Source organism: Myotis lucifugus, unplaced genomic scaffold (assembly GCF_000147115.1).
Source record: "Myotis lucifugus unplaced genomic scaffold, Myoluc2.0 scaffold_94, whole genome shotgun sequence".
NCBI lineage: Eukaryota > Metazoa > Chordata > Mammalia > Chiroptera > Vespertilionidae > Myotis > Myotis lucifugus.
The window spans coordinates 3,366,914-3,386,584 of record NW_005871142.1 but is presented as its reverse complement, the minus strand read 5'-3'; the positions used below and the strand labels follow the sequence as shown (position 1 = coordinate 3,386,584).

At 42.8% G+C, this 19,671-nt stretch overlaps 2 protein-coding genes and 1 long non-coding RNA gene across 5 annotated transcripts in view; all 3 read right to left on the bottom strand.

Moving 5' to 3' along the window:
• Positions 1 to 1,592: 1,592 nt before the first annotated feature.
• Positions 1,593 to 3,886, bottom strand: LOC111826664. Its single transcript, XR_002830021.1, has 3 exons — positions 3,777 to 3,886; positions 3,572 to 3,606; positions 1,593 to 1,618 (listed from the first exon to the last, which is right to left on the bottom strand). It is a non-coding gene; the product is annotated as an uncharacterized LOC111826664 (long non-coding RNA).
• Positions 3,887 to 8,016: 4,130 nt separating this feature from the next.
• Positions 8,017 to 13,513, bottom strand: TTC32 (tetratricopeptide repeat domain 32). The gene is made up of 3 exons (XM_006091725.3): positions 13,094 to 13,513; positions 9,689 to 9,855; positions 8,017 to 8,715 (listed from the first exon to the last, which is right to left on the bottom strand). The coding sequence occupies exons 1-3, from the start codon at positions 13,243 to 13,245 to the stop codon at positions 8,588 to 8,590; spliced, it is 447 nt and encodes a 148-aa protein (XP_006091787.1). The 5' UTR covers positions 13,246 to 13,513; the 3' UTR covers positions 8,017 to 8,587.
• A 3,402-nt stretch (positions 13,514 to 16,915) lies between these two features.
• WDR35 (WD repeat domain 35) overlaps positions 16,916 to 19,671 on the bottom strand; it is a 40,261-nt gene continuing 37,505 nt past the window's right edge. The window contains exons 25-27 of one of the 3 annotated variants that reach the window (XM_023756475.1): positions 19,277 to 19,433; positions 17,512 to 17,752; positions 16,916 to 17,215 (exon numbers count right to left, since the gene is read on the bottom strand). In XM_023756475.1, the coding sequence (XP_023612243.1) occupies positions 17,065 to 17,215; positions 17,512 to 17,752; positions 19,277 to 19,433 (549 nt within the window). In that variant the 3' untranslated portion in view covers positions 16,916 to 17,064. The remainder of the gene's footprint in view (positions 17,216 to 17,511; positions 17,753 to 19,276; positions 19,434 to 19,671) is intronic. The other 2 variants (XM_006091724.3, XM_006091723.3) reach the window with 2 other exon arrangements.

Here is a 19,671-nt window from a genome sequence, read left to right as displayed (position 1 = left end):
CCTGATATTGGCAGCGAAGGATTAATGGCGGTTGTTGGACTTGGAGCATGGACACAACTTATATAAACGGGGGAAACTGGGCATCTGGGAGAGACCGCCGGGTGCAGAGGCAGGGAGGTGGGAGTGAGAACAGGAGGAGCAGGAGACACTGGCCATGGTCACCACTGTCACATGCTGACGCCAGTGACAGGTGGAAGCCCAGGGCTCCACATGCAGGCGCTTCCCTCCATTCACCCTCCTCCCCACCCTCCCCATTCCAGAAGCTGCTCCAATCCCAACAAGTCTACCGGCAGCTGGTCTTCAAAATGGAAACGATTATTGTTTTGCGAGCCCCACGGACGGCTCCCAGCCCGGCCCGCTCGGCCAACTTGGATGGCGCCTCACCTGGCTGGTTGCAATGGCTTGTTGTTTGGCAGCTGAAGTGACCCCCACTTTTCTTTCCCACCCTCAAGCCAGAGGAGGGTCAGTCTTCCAGGAGTTGAGTGTCTTGAAGGCACGCGGGGCGGCCATGAACTTCTCAGCAGGCCGCTGGAGCAAACCAGTGTTTTGTAGGTGCTGAGTCATGGCCCCCTCCTGACACAGGGTCACGACCACATAAGGAAACAGGAGCGCCCCTCCCTCCCTGGGAAATCTTTCGTTTACAGGCTGATTCTAGCACAGTGGGCATCCCTTTCTCCACAGAGCTGCACTGGTGACTGCAAGAACACAAAGCCCGCAGAACGTCCCTCATGTGGAAACTGAACTGATACCCACTGGATGCTGTCTTGTTCATCGGATGCTTAGTTTCCCCGAGCGGCCATAATGAAGTACCACAATGTGGGTGGTTTCTGAGAGCAGAAACATATTCTCTCACAGTTCTGGAGACCACACGTCTAAAATCAAAGTGTCTGCAGGGCCAGGCTCCCTCCAAAGCCTCTAGGGCCGGATCCTTCCTCACTCCTCCAGCTGCTGGTGGCCAGGTGTTCCTTGGCTTGTGGCAGCATCACTACAACATCGGCCTCCATCTTTACACGGCGCCTTCCCCGTGTCTGTGTCCAGATTTCCTTCTTCTAAGGACCCGAGTCATGTCAGGTGGTATCCTAACATGTTGGATTGGATTAAGGGCCCACCCTACTCCGGTATGACCTCACCTTAAGCAACGACATCTGCAACAACCCATTCCTAAATAGGGTCCCATCCCGAGGTACCGGTGGTTAAGCCTTCAGCACACCTTTTGGGGAACACAATTCAACCCTTAACAGGCACGTGTTATGAGGCCATATTAAAACATATGGTCCCTGCTGAATCTGACCTGGTCTTTTGGAGCGCTTTCTTCTTCTGAATTAAACTAGGACAGTCAGCTATTTACAATAAAATGAAACCTGAACTACAAATCAGGCCACGGTCTCAAGATCAACTGTGAAACAAGGGATCGAACTCTTGCCCACGCCACACTTAACAGCCAGAGGTAAATCTGCAAGATCTGAAAAGCAAGTCAACAAGCAGGTTGGACACCTAATTCATTTATTCATTCAACATACCTGAGGCCCTTCTGAGTGCCATTCACCGGTCAAGGTGCTGATGACACAGCCGAAAACGACAAAACAGACAGATGTCCCGCCCTGACATAGCTTACCTCCTGGGAGGAGAGGACAGAGACAGACGAGTAAGTACACAGTCTGGGCCAAGAGAAAAAAAGAAAGTGAGAGGAGGCGTATGCACGGGATCTGCAGTTTTAATCAGGGCGGTCAAAGGGGGGCCATCATAAGGTGACAGACAAAGGCCTGAAGGCGGGGCGGGCCAGGCCGTGGGGTGAGGGGCAGGGAGGGCACAGCAGGGCGCTGCTCCTCACTGGACGCAGGCCTTCGTGAGCACTCAGCTGCTCAGTCTCAGGGAGGAGAGCCACTGCCTTTTGGCAAACCCCCTCTGAAGGCTGTGCTGGAACAGACCCGGAGGAGAAGGACCAGGTCAGGAGACTCTTTGAGAGACCTGCACAAAAGAGGGGGTGACATCTTGGCCTGGGGTGCAGAGGAGGAGGTGGACATTGCTGGACTCCAGATCAAGGCTGTCAGGACCCACACACTGGCTGCTGGGGCCCAGATGGAAGGAGTCTGGCCCACGAAGCCAGCGCCTGGAAACACCCAGCAGAGTGGGGAGGCCAAGGGCTCAGTTTGGGACATTGTAAGCATGTGTTCCAGCCGCTTGTCATCTTACAAAGAGCACTCTAATGAGGTGGGAACAGGCTCAAATAAACGTGGACCTATTCAGAGGTATTCTTGGTACAGACTGGTCAAAACTGCCTCGAGGCCAGAGAGCCGCAAAGGTGGCGGGAGGAATGAAAAGTAATTTTTTAAAGATGTGACCAGTGGGAACAGGAAAACGAGCGTTTAACCCTTTGTGTCCAGTCGCTCTGGTTAAAAGTGTTTAGTTCTAGAGCGGAATGTGGAGGCAGAGGGGGTCTCGCTCATGTATACCTCCTGCCCGTTTTAATTTTTATTACCATGAGCATTAGTAATTTTATAACCAAAAATTGGCAAGCATTTCTAATGTGGTTTTTAAAAATCACGAGACTAAGAAGAATGCAGTAGATTTCTATGCTCTTACATAGACGAATGTCCAAGATAATAAATGATTTAAACTACTGATATGTAGGCCATAATTCTCTGCATGTACCTGCATCCATGTGTCTGTGTATTCGTACATAGGAAAAGGTCTGGAAGGGTAGGTATAACCTCACAGTGGCTGCCACCTAAGAGTGAGGATGAGGAGGGGCCTTCGCCAGGAAATTTTCACTTTTTACCATAAGGTATACTCCTCGCAGCTCTTGCCGACTTTGAAAAGTACCTACATATGTTTTAATTTAAGGTTCTGGCCTTCCCTACACTTTTCTTCAATTCGGCTTCACATAATCCAAACAGGAATGATTGAATATTTAAAATCAATAGGCAACAGAAACTTTTCAGTCCCCCTTCTCTCTTATTCCTACAAGAAATAATGTACGTGACTCTATTAATGACAAACTCTATTGAAGTTGTTTTCTCCATAGAAGTGTCAAAATGTACGTTATTTTTTTTTAAGGTAAGCATGACTCTTACAAGAATACAGAATAACACATGGCAAGTGTGACTTAACTCATGAATAAGAGAACCACCAGGATGGTAAACGAGCATTTGGGAACTGAGTGTTTACAGTCAATGAAGAAAAAATTGGGAAATGAAGTTACCAGGTTAGAACCCAAACTGGTCCAAGTCCTCCAGGGTAATAAGTCCATAATCCTTGGGGTTCTTGTTTCTACTATTACAAAAATCATGTGCGCCTCATCTGGACAAAAGCCTACCTACCAGAGAAGCATTATCAGAACGTCAAACCTCAGAGGGAAGGTAGGGGAGGGTGGGGGTAAGGGGAAGAGATCAACCAAAGGACTTGTATGCATGCATATAGGCCTAACCAATGGACACAGACAACAGGGGGGTGAGAGCATGAGTGGGGGGGGAGGGGGACCGCAATGGGGCAATAATACATATGTAATACCTTAATCAATAAAGAAAAGACGTTATAAAAAATAATAATAATAATGAATAAAAAAGCCTACCTACCAGTTGCATGTCATCTCACAGAGCCTGGGCCCTAATCAAGAGCAAATAAAAAAAATCAAAAGAAGACACAGCCCTGAGAATGAAATCGTCCCTGGTGGCTCTGTGAGGCTGGGCGCTGTTTGAAATTGAAAGGAGGGGAATCCTCCCTTTGCCTTATTTATAACTGTTGGATACTTTTCTTAACATAAGATACAAATTTACATATTGGCAGCTGTGGTTTTCAATTTTCCAAATGCACTTTGCTCTTCAGATTAATCTCCCTTTCACCATCTTTCGTGTCTGTTTTCAATCAGGAAGGAAAATGACGAACAAGCGATCCTGGAATTGCAATAATGTTCCATTATTAAAACGAAATAGATTTTAATATTATGTTGATACTCACCTGGATGGGCACTAAAGCGTTTATGGGCAATTTAAACTTGGTATCAGGGCCCCCAAAAAAGGGTCGTGTGTCTCTTCTAGTTGATGCCAGCCACAACAACAAAAATCTGTGGATACAACCTGTTTATGTGGATTTGGGACATAGCTTCGGGCAAGTTCCTGCATTTCTTAGCCTCGGCTTCCTGTTCTGTGAAAAATAAGACTTCACTGCGCTGCTGACAGATCCAAACGCGGGTGCTACTTCTGCGCTCCTATTTCACTCTCACACGCAGAGTCACTGGCCAGCATTCCTGCTGTTGGACTTCCTTGCAGGTCTCAGTGTCTGATCATTTGTCTTTCGCTATGTGGGTGTGTACTTTACCTTCTTATGATTTTAAAAAGCATAAGCTGTTTTTTAAATCTTACCGATTGCCTTGTTTTACCTCCAAAATCAAATCGTGTTTCTCATCCTTCTTTCCTTTCTGTAACGAATGCGATGGTCTTCTGATGACCCCTAGCATTAGCGATGACTTTTAACAAATCTCTCCCCCGCTCTGACTTGATGCCATTTTTAACTGGAATCCGTCTCTCATAATTTACTGTCGCGTTTTTTTAGAAATACAGAAAACACCAAAACGTGAAATTATGTGGAGGCTGTAAAATTACACACTGAGCTGACATAGCCCACTGCTGATTAGTTCTCCACTTGCCTCTTGAAAAACTAAACCAGGTGGTTGTCAACAATTTGTTTTTATAAACAACCTGTTCATTCAAATACATTAAATAAATATGCCATAAGAAGAAATATTGCAACGTCAGAGCTTCCGAGGGAGACGGAACACAAGTTTCTATTTCTCACCAGAGGTTCTCACAGGAATCAAACTGGAGTGTGTGTGTGTGTGTGTGTGTGTGTGTGAGTGTGTGTGTGTGGTTGGGTGTTTTGAAGCACTCTCCCATTTAGCCTTGAATTTGCCTGAAATACCTTCATTAAATACAGTTTGCCTGCAGGAAGACTATGAGACCCATAAAGCTTAAAAAATACAGAAACTCTGAATATATTTAGAACCACTGAATTACACACTTTTAATGGATGAACTGTATATGTGAATTGTACCTCCATAAAGCTTTTTTAATGCTACAGAAAAAAAAGAAAAAGACGAGTAAACACTCAAGTCATTATAGTTGATGTGATTGCTGTAAACATTATCATTTCAAATTGCTGTTCCTTATGTAAAACTGTTTTCATTGCTCAACTGATCTGTTTTTATGTCTGTAAAAAGTATTTGGGTATCTCGGGCTAAACGGAATTCATCATTATTTTTTCCAATTAAAAAGTAGTGGAAATATTTCTTCACTCAGTGACTTTTGACTTAGCGTAAGTATTTTCAGGGACAGGTTAAAGAATTAAGCAAGAGATGGGTTTAATCACTGGAAGCATAGAGTTAAGTCTGATGTGGAGATGAGTATCGGTGTTAATACTGAACTGATTTGCCCGGGGTGGCAGAGCTGAAATAGAGTCTGTCTGCTGAGAAAGCCTGCAAACGGGGAGGGGCCAAGATGATGGATGGTGTAGGGAGGGTAGAGAGGCCAGTGAAAGACAGAAAAAAAACCAGGCAAGTTTTAGAAAAGGCAATTAGACCAGGACTAAAGCTGACCTGGAATGTAGTTTGCTATCTCACCAGCCAGACCATAGTTTGCTATCACAGAGTCAGTCAACTGGCTTTACTCAGCTCCAGATTTCAGAAAAGGAAAAAATAAAAACTGCATGCTGAAGAGTGAGGACTAATTTTCTAAGCTAAAAAGCCACTTAAAGCCACTTGGTCTCTCTTACCTTATTTTGTGGAAGATGAACCTTGTAATAAACCAGAATTTTCAGCCTTGTTTTTGCAGAGAGAAAACCTGGAAAACAATGGACTTTGGGTGCTTTTCTACTAGAAAATGAAATGTGGGCAATCTGAACGCCAGCAAACTTAGAAGAATATCTTTAAGGCATATACCAAAGGTACTACTTGGTCAATCAGAAGTTTAGAATTGGAATGTGTAATGCCTAAAATTCTGAAGAAGATAAACGATGAAAATATTATTCTTTAGTTATTGCCAGTAACTTGAGACAAAAAATAACTTAAGAGAAAAAAAGTGTCTGGGTTCTAACCAGGAAGTGCTGACTGTGAACTTCACTAAATTGTTTTTTTCTGATAAAGGATGGAGAAACACTGAGTAACAAATTCAACAACTCAAAAGAAATTTCTTGGGGTTTTGTTTTTTGTTGGGTTTTTGTTTTTTGTTTTTTCATATTATATCTGATCCTAGTCAGGAATAGGAAAAAGAGAATATGATCCAAGAAAAAATAGCTACAAAGCATTATTTAAGTATTTGATGTTCTGGGTAGAATGGCTTGAAGCTCCCCCAGGGTCTAGGAACCTTGCTTTTTATTTTATTTTTTTAATATGTTTTTAGTGAGCCCTAACCGGTTTGGCTCAGTGGATAGAGCGTCGGTCTGTGGACTGAAAGGTCCAAGGTTCGATTCCGACTACGGGCATGTACATTGGTTGCGGGCACATCCCCAGTAGGAGGTGTGCAGGAGGCAGCTGATCAATGTTTCTCTCTCATTGAAGTTTCCAACTCTCTATCCCTCTCCCTTCCTCTCTGTGAAAAATCAATAAAATATATTTTTTTAAAATTATGTTTTGAGTGATTTCATAGAGGAAGGGAGAGGGAGAGAAGGATAGACACATCAATGATGAGAGAGAATCATTAATCGGCTGCCTTCTGCACGCCCCCTACTGTGGGGGATCGAACCCACAACCTGAGCATGTACCTTGACCGAGAATCCAACCATGACCTCCTGGTTCATAGGTCGATGCTCAACCACCAAGCCATGCCAGTCTGGCAGGACCTTACTTTTTAAATGAAAGTTTTCTTAAGGGGGGTTTTGTACATCTTAATGTAACTTTATACCTTCTTTTATAACAAATGGAAAGATAGATTCTATTGGAAAATGTGAATAATTCCAGAAATATTGAGACTTTTTGTTTCCTTTCAAACCTCGTTTCCTTTTAATATTCATCCACCTACAGCCCAAATTCTCCATGTATTTTGCCAGATGTTCTTTATTAACTACAAACTGGGTGATTATTTCTGCTTCATGAGATCCCTTAAACTCAAAAATAAAATAAAATGTAAAAAGTTCCAGGCTGATCGATGGTGGTGATTGCAAGGAGAAAGCCGCAGAAGTTCCTCTCCGCCTTTCTCCCAATTAGGCCACTTCCGCCCCTAAAGGCTTTCCACAGCAATAATAAACCAGTTTGCGAGATCCCAGGATGCAGGAGCGGCATCTTTGAAAACCAAACCTCAATGATAAAAACATTAAAAATGTAGATGGCATGGCTGCCTTTGGCTTGCTCTCCCTTCAGCTTCCTCACACCCACTCGTTTGTTGGCAGCGCCCAAATAAAACAGAAATTTTACAGCTTTATATTTACTAAGTGCTTTTGTCAGCTCCTCACCTCCCCATCCCCCTCCATCCCCCTCCCAATTTATTCTGTGAAGAGTTTGAACAGTGTTTGACTTTTAGTAAGGGTTCAGTAAATGTTGATGATGACCATAAGTACAGTCATTATCTGCAGACAGAAAATTATGTTCAATATTTAAATCCTAACCTACCTTATCAGTGATTTCTAGAGAAAGTCAGTGGAAGTTGAATTCTTTCAAATCGCTCTCCTGTAGGACATTTGTTTATTTTTAACCCCAAATGATACATCTCTCTTTCTCGCTACATAAAATAGCTCTGCTCTCAAAGCTAATGCCATGGAGAGAACATGGGCAGGGGACTCTTCTAGATTAAAAGAACTCAAAGAATGAAGGCCTGGGGTGAGGCAGGGGTGGGGAGAAAGGGAGCAAAGGTGGGGAAAATTGGGGACATCTGTAATACAGTCAACAACAAGAAAAAAAATTTTTTTTAAGAACTCAAAGAGACATAACAAAATGCAATGTAATTTGATTGACTCCAGATCCAGAAATAAAAATCTACACAATACATTTTGGAAACAATTGGTAAAGTTAGAATTGAGGCTGGGTACGGATTATATTATAGAACTGTTCATTTTATTAGGTATAATAATGGCATTGTGGCTATAAAGGGGGATGTCTCTATTCTTAGAAGATGCAGGCTAAAATATTTAGTGGGAAAGCATTATGGTGTCTGCAACTTATTTTCAAATGGTTCAGCAAAAAGTTACATATTTAAATATAGAGAAAAAGCAAGTGTGAAAATTTTAACGACTGGTGAATCTAAAGAGTGTTTACTATTTTATACTTCAACTTTTCAATAGATATAAATTTTATAAAAATTGGGGCTAAAAATATAGCAAAAAATTATTTTACTAAAAATATTACACATTTCTTTACATATTTTACTATTAACACATATAATTATACATTGTTGTTACTTATTTATACTTTATAAAAAGCATACCTATTCAATATAAATACTTAATCTGAAATTAACTACCTTAAACCAACTAACTTTTAGTGCTCATGTATGAAGCTTTTTATCTTAAATAAAAATAAAAATCACTCAACACCTACTTTAAACTAGAGACAGTGAGACGCCCGCTGTATGAATCATGAATTAATATTTCAAAGTTAAATTTTTCAATAGTTTCTTCTTTGTTTTTCTTCTTTGTCTAGCATAGTCTGCTTTAAGCTCAACGTCGCATCTTGAAATCCAGGATTTAAGTCTAATACTTTCTTGAAATCTTCCAAGGCATCATCAAAGTATCCTGTACCAGAATCCAAAAAAAAAAAAAAAAAAAATGGGAGAGAGAAACAGCTGAGTATTTTCTTACATAATTCACAGCAAAGTTAGGATACACATGCTTTTATATTTATGAGCTTTCAACCCCTTCTACTGAAGAAATTTTTCCTCTTAATAATGATATAGGAATGTCTACACCAAAACAATTGTATCTGCTCTTCTAGAACAATACTTAAATTTAGCTAGGCCGGAACCGGTTTGGCTCAGTGGATAGAGCGTCGGCCTGCGGACTGAAAGGTCCCAGGTTCGATTCCGGTCAAGGGCATGTACCTGGGTTGCAGACACATCCCCAGTAGGGGATGTGCAGGAGGCAGCTGATCGATGTTTCTCTCTCATCAATGTTTCTAACTCTCTATCTCTCTCCCTTCCTCTCTGTGAAAAATCAATAAAATATATATTTTTTTTTAAAAATTTAGCTAGGGGTTTACTTATTAAGATTTAACAGGTAAATAGCATAAACCATCATGAAATCTCAACAAAGTTATATCACCTGTTTTAGATAATTACAGTAAAATTAGGCAACAGGAAATATTCTTTTTAACTTTTTACAATAAAAAACAGTAACTTGATTCCAAGGATTTAAAACTCCTTCACTTTACCTCATCTCGTGTGCCTTCAAAGATTTTAACTCAGAAAACTTTCGCAGGTGATCACCAGCATTACCCTCCATTCGCCTTTGGGGATGTTACAGGCACAAAGTAATGGGGTCACCCTCCCTTTCCGCGCCCATAGTCCAATTCCCTCCCCAGCGTGCCGCTGTGGTCTATAATGCCTATTGAAAGCTTAAAATAAACTCAGAACAATCCCTCTGTTCCAGGCTCCAGACCTAAATTTGGCATAACTTCTAAGACTTAACGATCATTACATTCGTTTTACAACATTCAGGGGCTCTCAATTCAGCCAGTACAACTAAGGACCCAAGAGAAAAAGAGTCTTACCCAGCCTATACAGTATCAACCCTCGGTTGTAATAGGGAACTTCAAAATTGGGCTGGACTCCTATGGCCGACGTGTAGTCCTCCATGGCTTCGTAGAAATCAACCCTGAAGTACTTGATCTGCCCCCTGTTGTTATACGCAGTAGCCAAATCCTCAGGGCTGCATTCCCTTTAAACAAGAAGTTCACGTGAAAGACACCGAGTTACCAAATTCCTCCCAGCTCCACCCTCATTTTCTTTCAGGTTATTGTCAGACTTCATAGCCGACAGCTTGCAGCATCCCCTCTGAGAAACCAAGGGCACGGAAGGGAAAGCCTTTGGTGGATCAGTTTGGTCTAACCCCGTTGTCTGCATCAGCAGGGTTAGAGCGCTACGTTGTCCATTGGAAAAGCACATTCATGTTGCGGTGTGCTCAAAGCCCCTACTCACTGCCAACTTGTCTGGCTGAAATACAGTATCAAATTCACTGTTCGCTTTCTAAGCACGTGCCAGCAGGGCAAAGGTGGCAGGTCAGACTCCAGCTGAGCGAGGAGGGAGAGCCAGAGCTGGAGTTCGCTGTGAACATGCGCAAAGTTCACCATCAACTTTACCCTCAAATGTTTAAGTGATCCCCAAACAGTGAGATCTGAAATCATTTCCACCGATAACGAAATAAAAGTTCACCCTAAGTGAAAAGTCAACTCGCTGATCCCCAGGGCGTGCTTTCTGGGCAGAGAGCTGCCCTCCCTGCCGTTCGGCTGGGACCCTCCCCAAGGCCAGGCCGGCTTCCTGCTAGAGGGGTCTGAAGGCCCCAGTGCACTTTGGGGCTCCTGTGGGCAGAACCAGCTCTGCATCTGAGGGCTGCAGAGGCTGCCCAAGGAGCGTGAAGTGAACAGACATTCCTGAAAGGAAGCCCAGGCAGCCCTGAGCCACCAGCCCCACAGGTTACACAGCCCTCCCCTCCCTCACCCTCCACCCCAAGGCCCTGCCGGACAAGTCTGCACAGAGAACACTCCTGGGCTCTGCTCTGCATCAGAGATGCTTCTGTCTCCCTCTCTTTTCCCCCCAAAGGGATTCTCAAATGTGAACCAACCAGGGAAGATACAGCCCAAACGCACCTGTCATTTCTTTGCTATATAGTCCTCAGAACATATTTGTGACTGCTGTCGGTGTTATTAAAAGTTACTTCCCTTAATCTTGATCCTGGAAATGTGAGACAGTTACTGGAACTACTGCTGCTCACAGCCTAGAGGTCTCCGTCGAGTCTAAGTTTGCTAGCCATGGAGTGGAACTACCACAATTTTAGAAAATGTCTGTTTGCCGGGCTGACGTGGGTCAGTGGTTGAGCCTCCACCCATGAACCAGGAGGTCACAGTTCGATTCCCAATCAGGACACGTGCCTGGGTTGTGGGCTCGACCCCCAATAGGGGGCATGCAGGAGGCAGCCGATCAATGAGATCAAAGATGCTCTGTCATCATTGATGTTTCTCTCTCCCTCTCCCTTCCTCTCTCTGAAATAAAAAAACATATAAACATATTTTTAAAAATATTTTAAAAAGAAAATGTCTGTTTCTATGAGCTATGACTGAAAGGGACTTCTGGGTGCTACGAGCACCATTGCACAAGCGGGCACACTCCCTTCATCTATTATACTAGGTGAGCTGCTACCCCGTAAAGAGTTTTAAGAAAAACGCAGCCTCAGGAGTCCAGTAAGGTTTTAGTCATTAAATTTCCAAGCTTCAAAGCTTTGTTATAAATTTAATATCTTCAGAGGATCATAGAATGTTTGATTCAGAATTAGATCTCAGTACAACAAATACTAAAAGCCTACTTTTCATGTGAAAGTTGTTTCATATTTTAAAGATATGGGCTAATAGTTAAAGCCCCAAACTTTTTCTGCAATATTGACATTTTTATAATAACAGTATTTATGGTAATGTCATTAACCAGATTACATAATCCAAATGTGGATGTTTAGCATTTGCTAACTTTAGCAAAGAAAAAAACATTTGGAAATTGGGTTGTGGCTAAGGCTATACTTTTGGGTATGAAGAGAAATGCAAAGATTGCAAAAACTATTTCAAAATGCTTCAGTGACCCAGTACTTTTCAAATAATTTTAAACTCTAAAAGATACATGTAAAGGAAAACGCTGAAGAATTCCGTTTCAATCCATGAGCTCCTAGAACTGCAGAACTGTAAGGAAAGGGAAGATTCATTTCAGATGAGAAACTGAGGCTGAGAAAAGGTGAAGCTATGCGGCAGCGCCAGGGCTGGAATTCAGGCGCAAGGAGCTCCCTTCTACTAAGCCATGCAGACTTTCTTTCTAAAACTGGCAAAGGGGCAGAAGTGCTATTTGCTACAGCTGCACACGGTGCCCTCAGGCGGAGCTGGGCCAAGGAGGAAGAGAAACAGGACTAGAGGGCATCGAGACGCCAGCTGCTGGGTGAATACTCTTTGACACCTACTCGGTAAGCCAGAGCTGTGCGTCTCCCTCTGGACGGGAAAGCCTCCGTCCTATTGGTCTGAATAGGATTTCCGGGACCTGCAGACACCCAGCGCAGCAGGCAGTTCAGTGCAGGCCTCTGCGCCCTGAAATGCAGTTTTGCATGAGAGGCCCGTGGGTAGAGATGGCTGCTCGGCTGTTGTTTTTACATCTGAGCCCAACTGGCCACCAGGAGCCCTTCTTAGTAGGTGTCTTCTTTCTGAGGGATTGCAAAGGGGGGGGGGGGGAGCCTATAGATTAGGAGCCCTAATGTGCACCCTGGCTTGAACCATCTGCAGAAAAACAACCACCAAAAAAACCAACTTTATTGACCCATCAGGAAAGCTCCAACCTTTCCTGGGCATTTGCTATGAAGGAATTATGTGATAAAGATATTGCGGTTATGTCTTAAGAATCCTTAACACTTACAGATGCATTTGAAACACCCACAGATACAGAACATGAGGTCTGGGTGCAGGGATGACACGGAAGCCGAACCGTGACGACCGGGAGGGTCATTGTACTGTATTCCTTATATTTACACTTTCCTCCCGGCACGTGAGAAACCGTTGCCTTGCTGTGACGCTGTGGCTGGGGTGCTCGCAGAGCCCTCACCGGGTCCCGGGATCCGCTGTTAAATGACCGGTGGAAAAGCGCTTTCCGCTCGGAGTCCCGAGGGGGAGGACCGAGAGAGGGGGACGTCCCGGGTGCAGGACGGGCCGACGCTCCGGCGTCCCTTCACCCTCCAGGGCGCCCCACGGCGACAGCCAGGGGCTGCGTTCCCGCCGCTCCCCTCCCGCCTTCCGGAGAAAACGAGCACCTGCCCCACGTCCCCGCAGCTGAGTCCACACCGCCCTACAGCTCAGGGGGCGAGCAGAGCGGCTGCGCGGCCCCGGCGCCCACCTCGCGAGGACGCCGCCGGCCCCACTTCTCGCGATAGTTACCTCCCGGGCGGCGCTCCCGCGGAAGCCGCGCAGGCGCACTGGCGAATGTAAGCGGAGTACAGCGCCTCGGCCTCCGCGTACTCGCCCTTGTCGAAGTGGGCCTGGGCGAGGCCTAGGGTTGCGCGGCTTCCCTGTCCTTGCGGCCCCGACATCGCGGTCGGAGGTCTGGCCTTCGGGGTGGAATGAGGGCTGATTTCAGAGGCGGAACCGCAAAGCCACTTCCGGACTCGGAGTTTACCCTCCGCGCTAGCCCGGGGGACAGCGCCGCGCAGGCTGCCGGGAGAGATGGGACCGGCCCCTGGGAAGGGCAGGTCCTTCGTTACTGTTAGTCCTGCCGGCCTCGGCCCCCAGGAAAGTGATAGATGGAACTGGCTCCCAACCCCGTGCCCCAATGCTGCGAGGAGCTTGCCCTTTGTTACAATGGGGGGGGGGGGGGGGGGGAGCCATGCCGGAAGCGGAAGAGACCTCGGTTGTTTTATGAATGGGGAAGTGCAGCACCTATCGGGTTTCAGCGTCTACCCAAGCAAGACACCCCAGTTCCGAGCAGCCTCTGGTTAACCCCAGACACTGGAATCCCACTCACTCGGTTGTCCCATGGTCCAGCGTCCCAATTCAAACTGTTTATTAGCCCCAAGACCATAGATTGTAAACTTCTCAACCCTTTTGAACCTTTGGAATAGTATAAAGATTAATGAAACAGTAGTTTGTGCCGACGGTCTGTGGTCTATGATGTTACTTTACATTCCTTGACTTTTTTTGCCAAAAGGAAACCCATATCGAAATTTAAGTATGTTTAATTCAAGTAAAAATTATGTAAAGTGAATAATCCAGAGGAAATAAAGAAAAAACAATTCCATATACAATAACATCAAAAAGAATACAATACTTAGGAATTAACCAAGGAGATAAAAGACTTCTACAATGAAACGTTGCAGAAAGTAAAGACATAAATAGAAAGACTTCCCATGTTCATGGATTGTAAAGCAATATTTTACTAGTAAATATGCCATCACAGATTCACTGGAATCCCTCAAAACACCAATGATGCTTTTACAGAAATAGAAAAATCCATTCTAAATCCATATGGAATTTCAGGGGATCCCACGTAGCCAAAACAATCTTGAAAAAGAACAAAGTTGAAGGACTCGTGCTTCCTGATTTAAAATCTTACTACAAAGCTACTACAGTGATCAAAATAGGGTGGCACTGGCATACGGCAGTCTTCTCAATAAGTGGTGCTGGGAAAACTGGGTATCTGCATGCAAAAGAACACAGTTGGATCCTAACCTAACACCATATTTAAAAATTAACTCAAGATGGATTAATGAACTGAATATAGGAGCTGAAAATACAAAATTCTTAGACGAAAACAAGACAAAAACCCTCATGACACTGCATTTAGCAATCTTGGATATGACACCAGTGGCACAGACAACAAAAGGAAAAATAAATTGTACTTCATGGAAATTAGAAACTTCTGTACAACAAAAAGGCTATCAACGGAGTAAAAAGACAACCCCGAGAAGGGAGAAAATATCTCGAATCATGTATCTGATAAGAGTGGGGAATGCCGAAATGGAGATTCTGTGGGGCAGGCTGGCTGGTGTGTCCACCTGCTCATAGAACACACTCGGGATTCTGACATGGCGTCCCCATCACACGAGAAGCTCTGGTCTACAGGACACTGAAGAGTCATGCCCTGCAACAGGTGCTGGGGCAGGTTCAGTGGCTGTCCCTCCAACTCATGCCCGTCTTCCATAGAGTCCACCTACACGGGTACTTGGCCTGCAGAGTGGCATCATCAAGCCTTCCCTCTGCCAGCTCACTCAGAGATACAACTAAAACAAGATGATCTGCAGGCAGTGTTATGCTTGCTGCAGCCCCGTGCTGTCAACTGGCACAGGAAGTGTGGCCACACCAACAACCTGTGCCCCACGAAGAAAGTCAAATCAGGCTCCTCCTTCCCCACAGGGTGGCCGCCTACCTGAGCCCCCGGGCCCTGGGGCCTCAATAAAACTTCCATTTTGTTAACTGGAGCAGCAAAAAATAAAATAATTTTTTAAAAACAACACACACATTCATACATATACACACAGGCAAACATGTATTTCCATAATATATATGGAGCACTTCTAAAACTCAACTTTTCCGAAGTTGGTGTACTGTTTTGCATTTCCACCAGCAACATATAAGGGTTTCAACTGCTCCATATCCTCACCAGCACTTGTCAATTTTAAATAGTATAGTGATTATTTTTAAAATGAATTGAGAAAATAATAAGAATACACAGAAGGGGGCAGCATAATATTGCTATTTGCATTTTAGAAACTCAGTAGTAATATCTTGGAGCTATATCATCATCAAATTAAATACTCTTGATTTTCTCTTAAAAGTCTAGTAACATAATTTTCTCCTCTCCCCCATTTCTAAATGAGAACTCTGTGTGGCCTCTAAGGAGTACTGCACTCTAACCTCCAGTCACCTGACATTTGCCTAGTACCCTAATAGGTGGTGGTGGTCATAGTTTCTCCTATTTGGTAGCAAAAGCGATATTATACATGCATTATGCCTCCAGACCCTTTCTTCTCTTATCCACTCTGCAGCCCAACAGCCTTCTAACCAACCCCCACGAAAATATTTAAACTAACAAATACCATGTTATCCATAAGTTTTATATAAAGAAAACTTAACTCATTTTTTTACTTTAATATTTATTATTTTCATATTATTTCACTTAATGCCACATAAAACCAAAGATATCAGCCCCTGAAATACAAAAATATAATTTCAAAGTGTACTTTAGAAAAAAAATGTCTAATACAGTCATATTTGTGCAGGACAGCAGGCGGGTTAACAATGCTGTTGCTTTTGGGCACAGTGCCTACTTGTTTAGCTTTATCAGTAGGTTCTGTCATCTCAGTACTTTGGCTTACCATGTGACTCTGAAACTTCACATAGTTCAGACCAAGTTATATGATAAAGCATTACTTAAAGGGACTTTCTACAAGAACAGAACAGAACTGTTTCCTATACTATCTTTAATACACTACCTCAATCCAACTTCTTTCCAAGTATTTGTTACATACAGACAATTTTGTTCCCTGTGCCCCTGTCACCATGGGAGACTTTGTTGTTGTTATCCTGAAAAAATCCTTCATGTTGAATAAAACCAGTTGGGTCAACTCATGCTGTGGGTCTTCCTCTAGTACCACTTTCAAGACAGACAAGGTCCCCAAAACATGGCAGATCACTAAAACTTTCACAGCTATAAATCCCAAAGAACATAATTAAGTCTACAAGAGGTTATTTAGAGATTTGGGGTTCTATATTAAACAGAACAAGAAGTAGAGACAGCCACTCAGGCTCTATCTGAAATAATTAACTGGAGGAAAAATTCTAGCGCTCAGGCATGGTTGAACTAGTAGCAAATGAGAAGGCCCAAAAGAGAGTTCCCAATAGATGTGTTAGGAAAGGCTTGAGGAGTCAATAGCTGACTTGGGGCTTGAAGCAAATTGTTTAACCTCCTCTGGTACAACTTTGCCCCGCTCCCATGTTGCCTCTATGCCCTCGCCAAAACTTTTCAGTGACTTAGTAATCTTGACACTATGAGAAAAAAATTTCTTATTCAGAATATTTCCATAGTATCATGTAACCAACCATAAGATAGATAAATAGATAGATGACAGACAGACATGAAATAAGCTTGACTTCCATATGTTTCATGTGAAAATCAGCATCATTATTTCATAGTCATAGTTTAACACAAAATTTTATACATAATATGTACATGTGTATATAATATAGATATTATATATATGCGTAATTTATATATAATTTTATGTCAAAATACAACTATGAAATAAAGATGCTGATTTTCATATAAAATGTATGGAAGTCGACCTTATTATATACACAGTGATAGCTATGCATATACTACTATGTGTTACAGTTACACACGACTCGTCGTTCCTTTATGCCACTGAACTGTGGCATAAAGGACAGAAGTTGTAGTTACTGATCTCCTGCGCCAGCACGCAGTGCTTGCACACACTGCACATCCAGAACTGGTACTCGGTGATGGGGCTGCCGGTGGCAACGCATGTTGGCAGTTTCCCTTTCCCTCTGTGAACATAAGAGGAAGAACAAATCATTATACTTCAAAGCTTCTAATTACTTAATACTTTATGACATTTAAAAACTGAGGAATAAAAAATATTTCAAGGTAAACTTAAAAACTTTTCTTACAATGAGAAAATAAAGCATTAATCTACTTCTAAGACTAAATAATATAGGGTATAATGTTAAGGTAACCTGCTTCAAAACTTAGTGCTTTAACTACTATATCACACTGTTATACATATAGAAATCCAAACTTCTAAAAAGGTAGAATGACACTTACTAATTAGAACTAGCCTTACCCTTTAAGAAGGTTGTCCAATTCCGATTTTCTATTGTCTTTTGGCGTATGTTTGGTGAAGATTTCTATAGCAAGGTCTTCATATTGCTGTTTCTGCTCGGGACTGAGGCTCTCTAACGATTCGAGTTTAATAAAAGCTTTTGAACAAGTCCCAAAGGCTTCACAGGCACAAGCGCAGAGTGCCAGCAGAGAGTAGATCTCCACGGCGGGGATAATGTCTTCATAGTCTCGCAGGTGAAGAGCTGGGGAAGAAAGAACAATGTGGACTTTGCAGAGCAATTCTGATCGCGCCTGGGAAAGAATCTGTGCTGCGCTGTCTTACTTTACCCTACATGAGCTTTAGCACAATGAAAGAAAACAATGGTGGGAGGTCGGAGCACTGGCAGGAAGAAGCACGCTACGTGATCTCCAGGGTCCGGAACGCCAGCTGGCAGCTCCGGTCCTGGAAATATAGACTGATGATCTGAGGGTGTGATGTGCTGGTGATGACAGGAGCAGCAGCCTGGTGACTGCACAGTGGCCCAACCAAGATGCTACAGGGAGGCCGGGTGGATGGTGACATTCTACAGTACTGTCGTGGCCCATCTGAAAGCACTATGGTTCAGTCATTCATGTGTCCTGGCTTATAAGAAAATTCTCATACCTATGCTCTTTTGGAATTAATATATCATACTGCATGTAAATAATCTATACATTACAGTACATAAATACAATGGCATGTTACACAACTACTAAAAATAGTCACATAGCTCTCTTTACCAACATGGAAAGATAACTGCAATATACTGTTGAAGGTAGAAAGCAAGCCCCTGAACAACATATATTGTATTGATATTTTTTCAGTAAAATTGTATACAAACAGCAACTTTATGGATAAAGAGAAATGTCAAAAAGGGCCCTAGCTGGTTTGGCTCAGTGGATAGAGCCTCAGCCTGCAGGCTGAAGGGTCCTGGTTCAATTCCAGTCAAGGGCACATGCCTGGGTTGCAGGCTCAATCCCTCCCCAGTAGGGGCATCCAGGAGGCAGCGGATCAATGATTCTCTCTCATCATTGATTTTCTACCTCTCTCTCCTTCTCCCTTCCTCTCTGAAATCAATAAAAAAATATATTTAAAAAAATGTCAAAAAGGAAGTTCACCCAAATGTTGGAAATGACTATTTGTGAGTTATAAAATTTTACGTTTATCTTTGAATTTATCTTTTACCTTTTATCTTTTTGTTTTAGTTGAAATTGTTATATAAGTATCATTTTTATTTTAAAAAGTTAAATGCTATAGAAATCTATCTACTAATATAAAAATATTTTACAACATATTACTGTTTTTAAAAAGTACACAAAAGTATGATCTGCTATACTCCCAATATTGTAGAAAAACAAATTTACTTACTTAAATATATTTATTTTATGTAATATATTTTATTATATAGATTATAGATTATAAATATTTATATAATATATATATACACACATACAAAAGGACATGGCAATTAAGTGGGGTTTTTTAAATAAATAGAATAGTTAATACTACAAATGTTCTTTTTGCTTATCTCAAACTTCTTGTTTTTCTGTGAATCGTACATATTGCTTTCTATGTATTAAAAAATAATAAGAATGTCAAAAAGGGGAATGCACAAACACATTATAGATAGCAAATCTCAAACATATGAAAATCAATCCATCGGAAAAAAGGTGTTATTGAAATTACTATAAGGCCCTTCCTATTCAGCTTAGAATTTTAGAGCCCGCCCATTAGGGAACAGGCCCACCTGTCTTCAGTGCACTGTCCGCATAGCCCTCGTAGAGCTGCCTCTGCGCCAGGATGAAGAAGTGGTAGGCCTCGGCGCCCCGCCAGGCATTATCTGTGAGCCGGCTGGTTGTGGACAGCACCTCTTCCTCCAGCAAACCAGCCAGCGCGGAAGTGGCCTGCAAGTGAAGCACAGGATTCCCTCAGCACAGCCACAACAACGGCCCCGCCCATGAAGATAACTTCTGAAGTTGCTACATTCCAATCTCTAAATTAGCAGATTTTATCATTACAAAACTGTCACTGCAGACTTAATTTCTTCATTATAATTCATGTTTTAGCAAACTGGTATGATCAAATTTTCTTCAGCTTTACCGAGGTATAATTTAAATAAATATAAGATAGTTAAAGTATACA

Coding starts and splice junctions, on each gene's coding strand:
- TTC32 (XM_006091725.3), bottom strand. CDS start 13,245: ATGTCGGGGCCGCAAGGACAGGGAAGCCGCGCAACCCTAGGCCTCGCC. Junction 9,856..13,093: donor GCGGGAGCGCCGCCCGGGAG/GTAACTATCGCG, acceptor TCTTGTTTAAAG/GGAATGCAGCCCTGAGGATT. Junction 8,716..9,688: donor GTTGATACTGTATAGGCTGG/GTAAGACTCTTT, acceptor ATTCTGGTACAG/GATACTTTGATGATGCCTTG.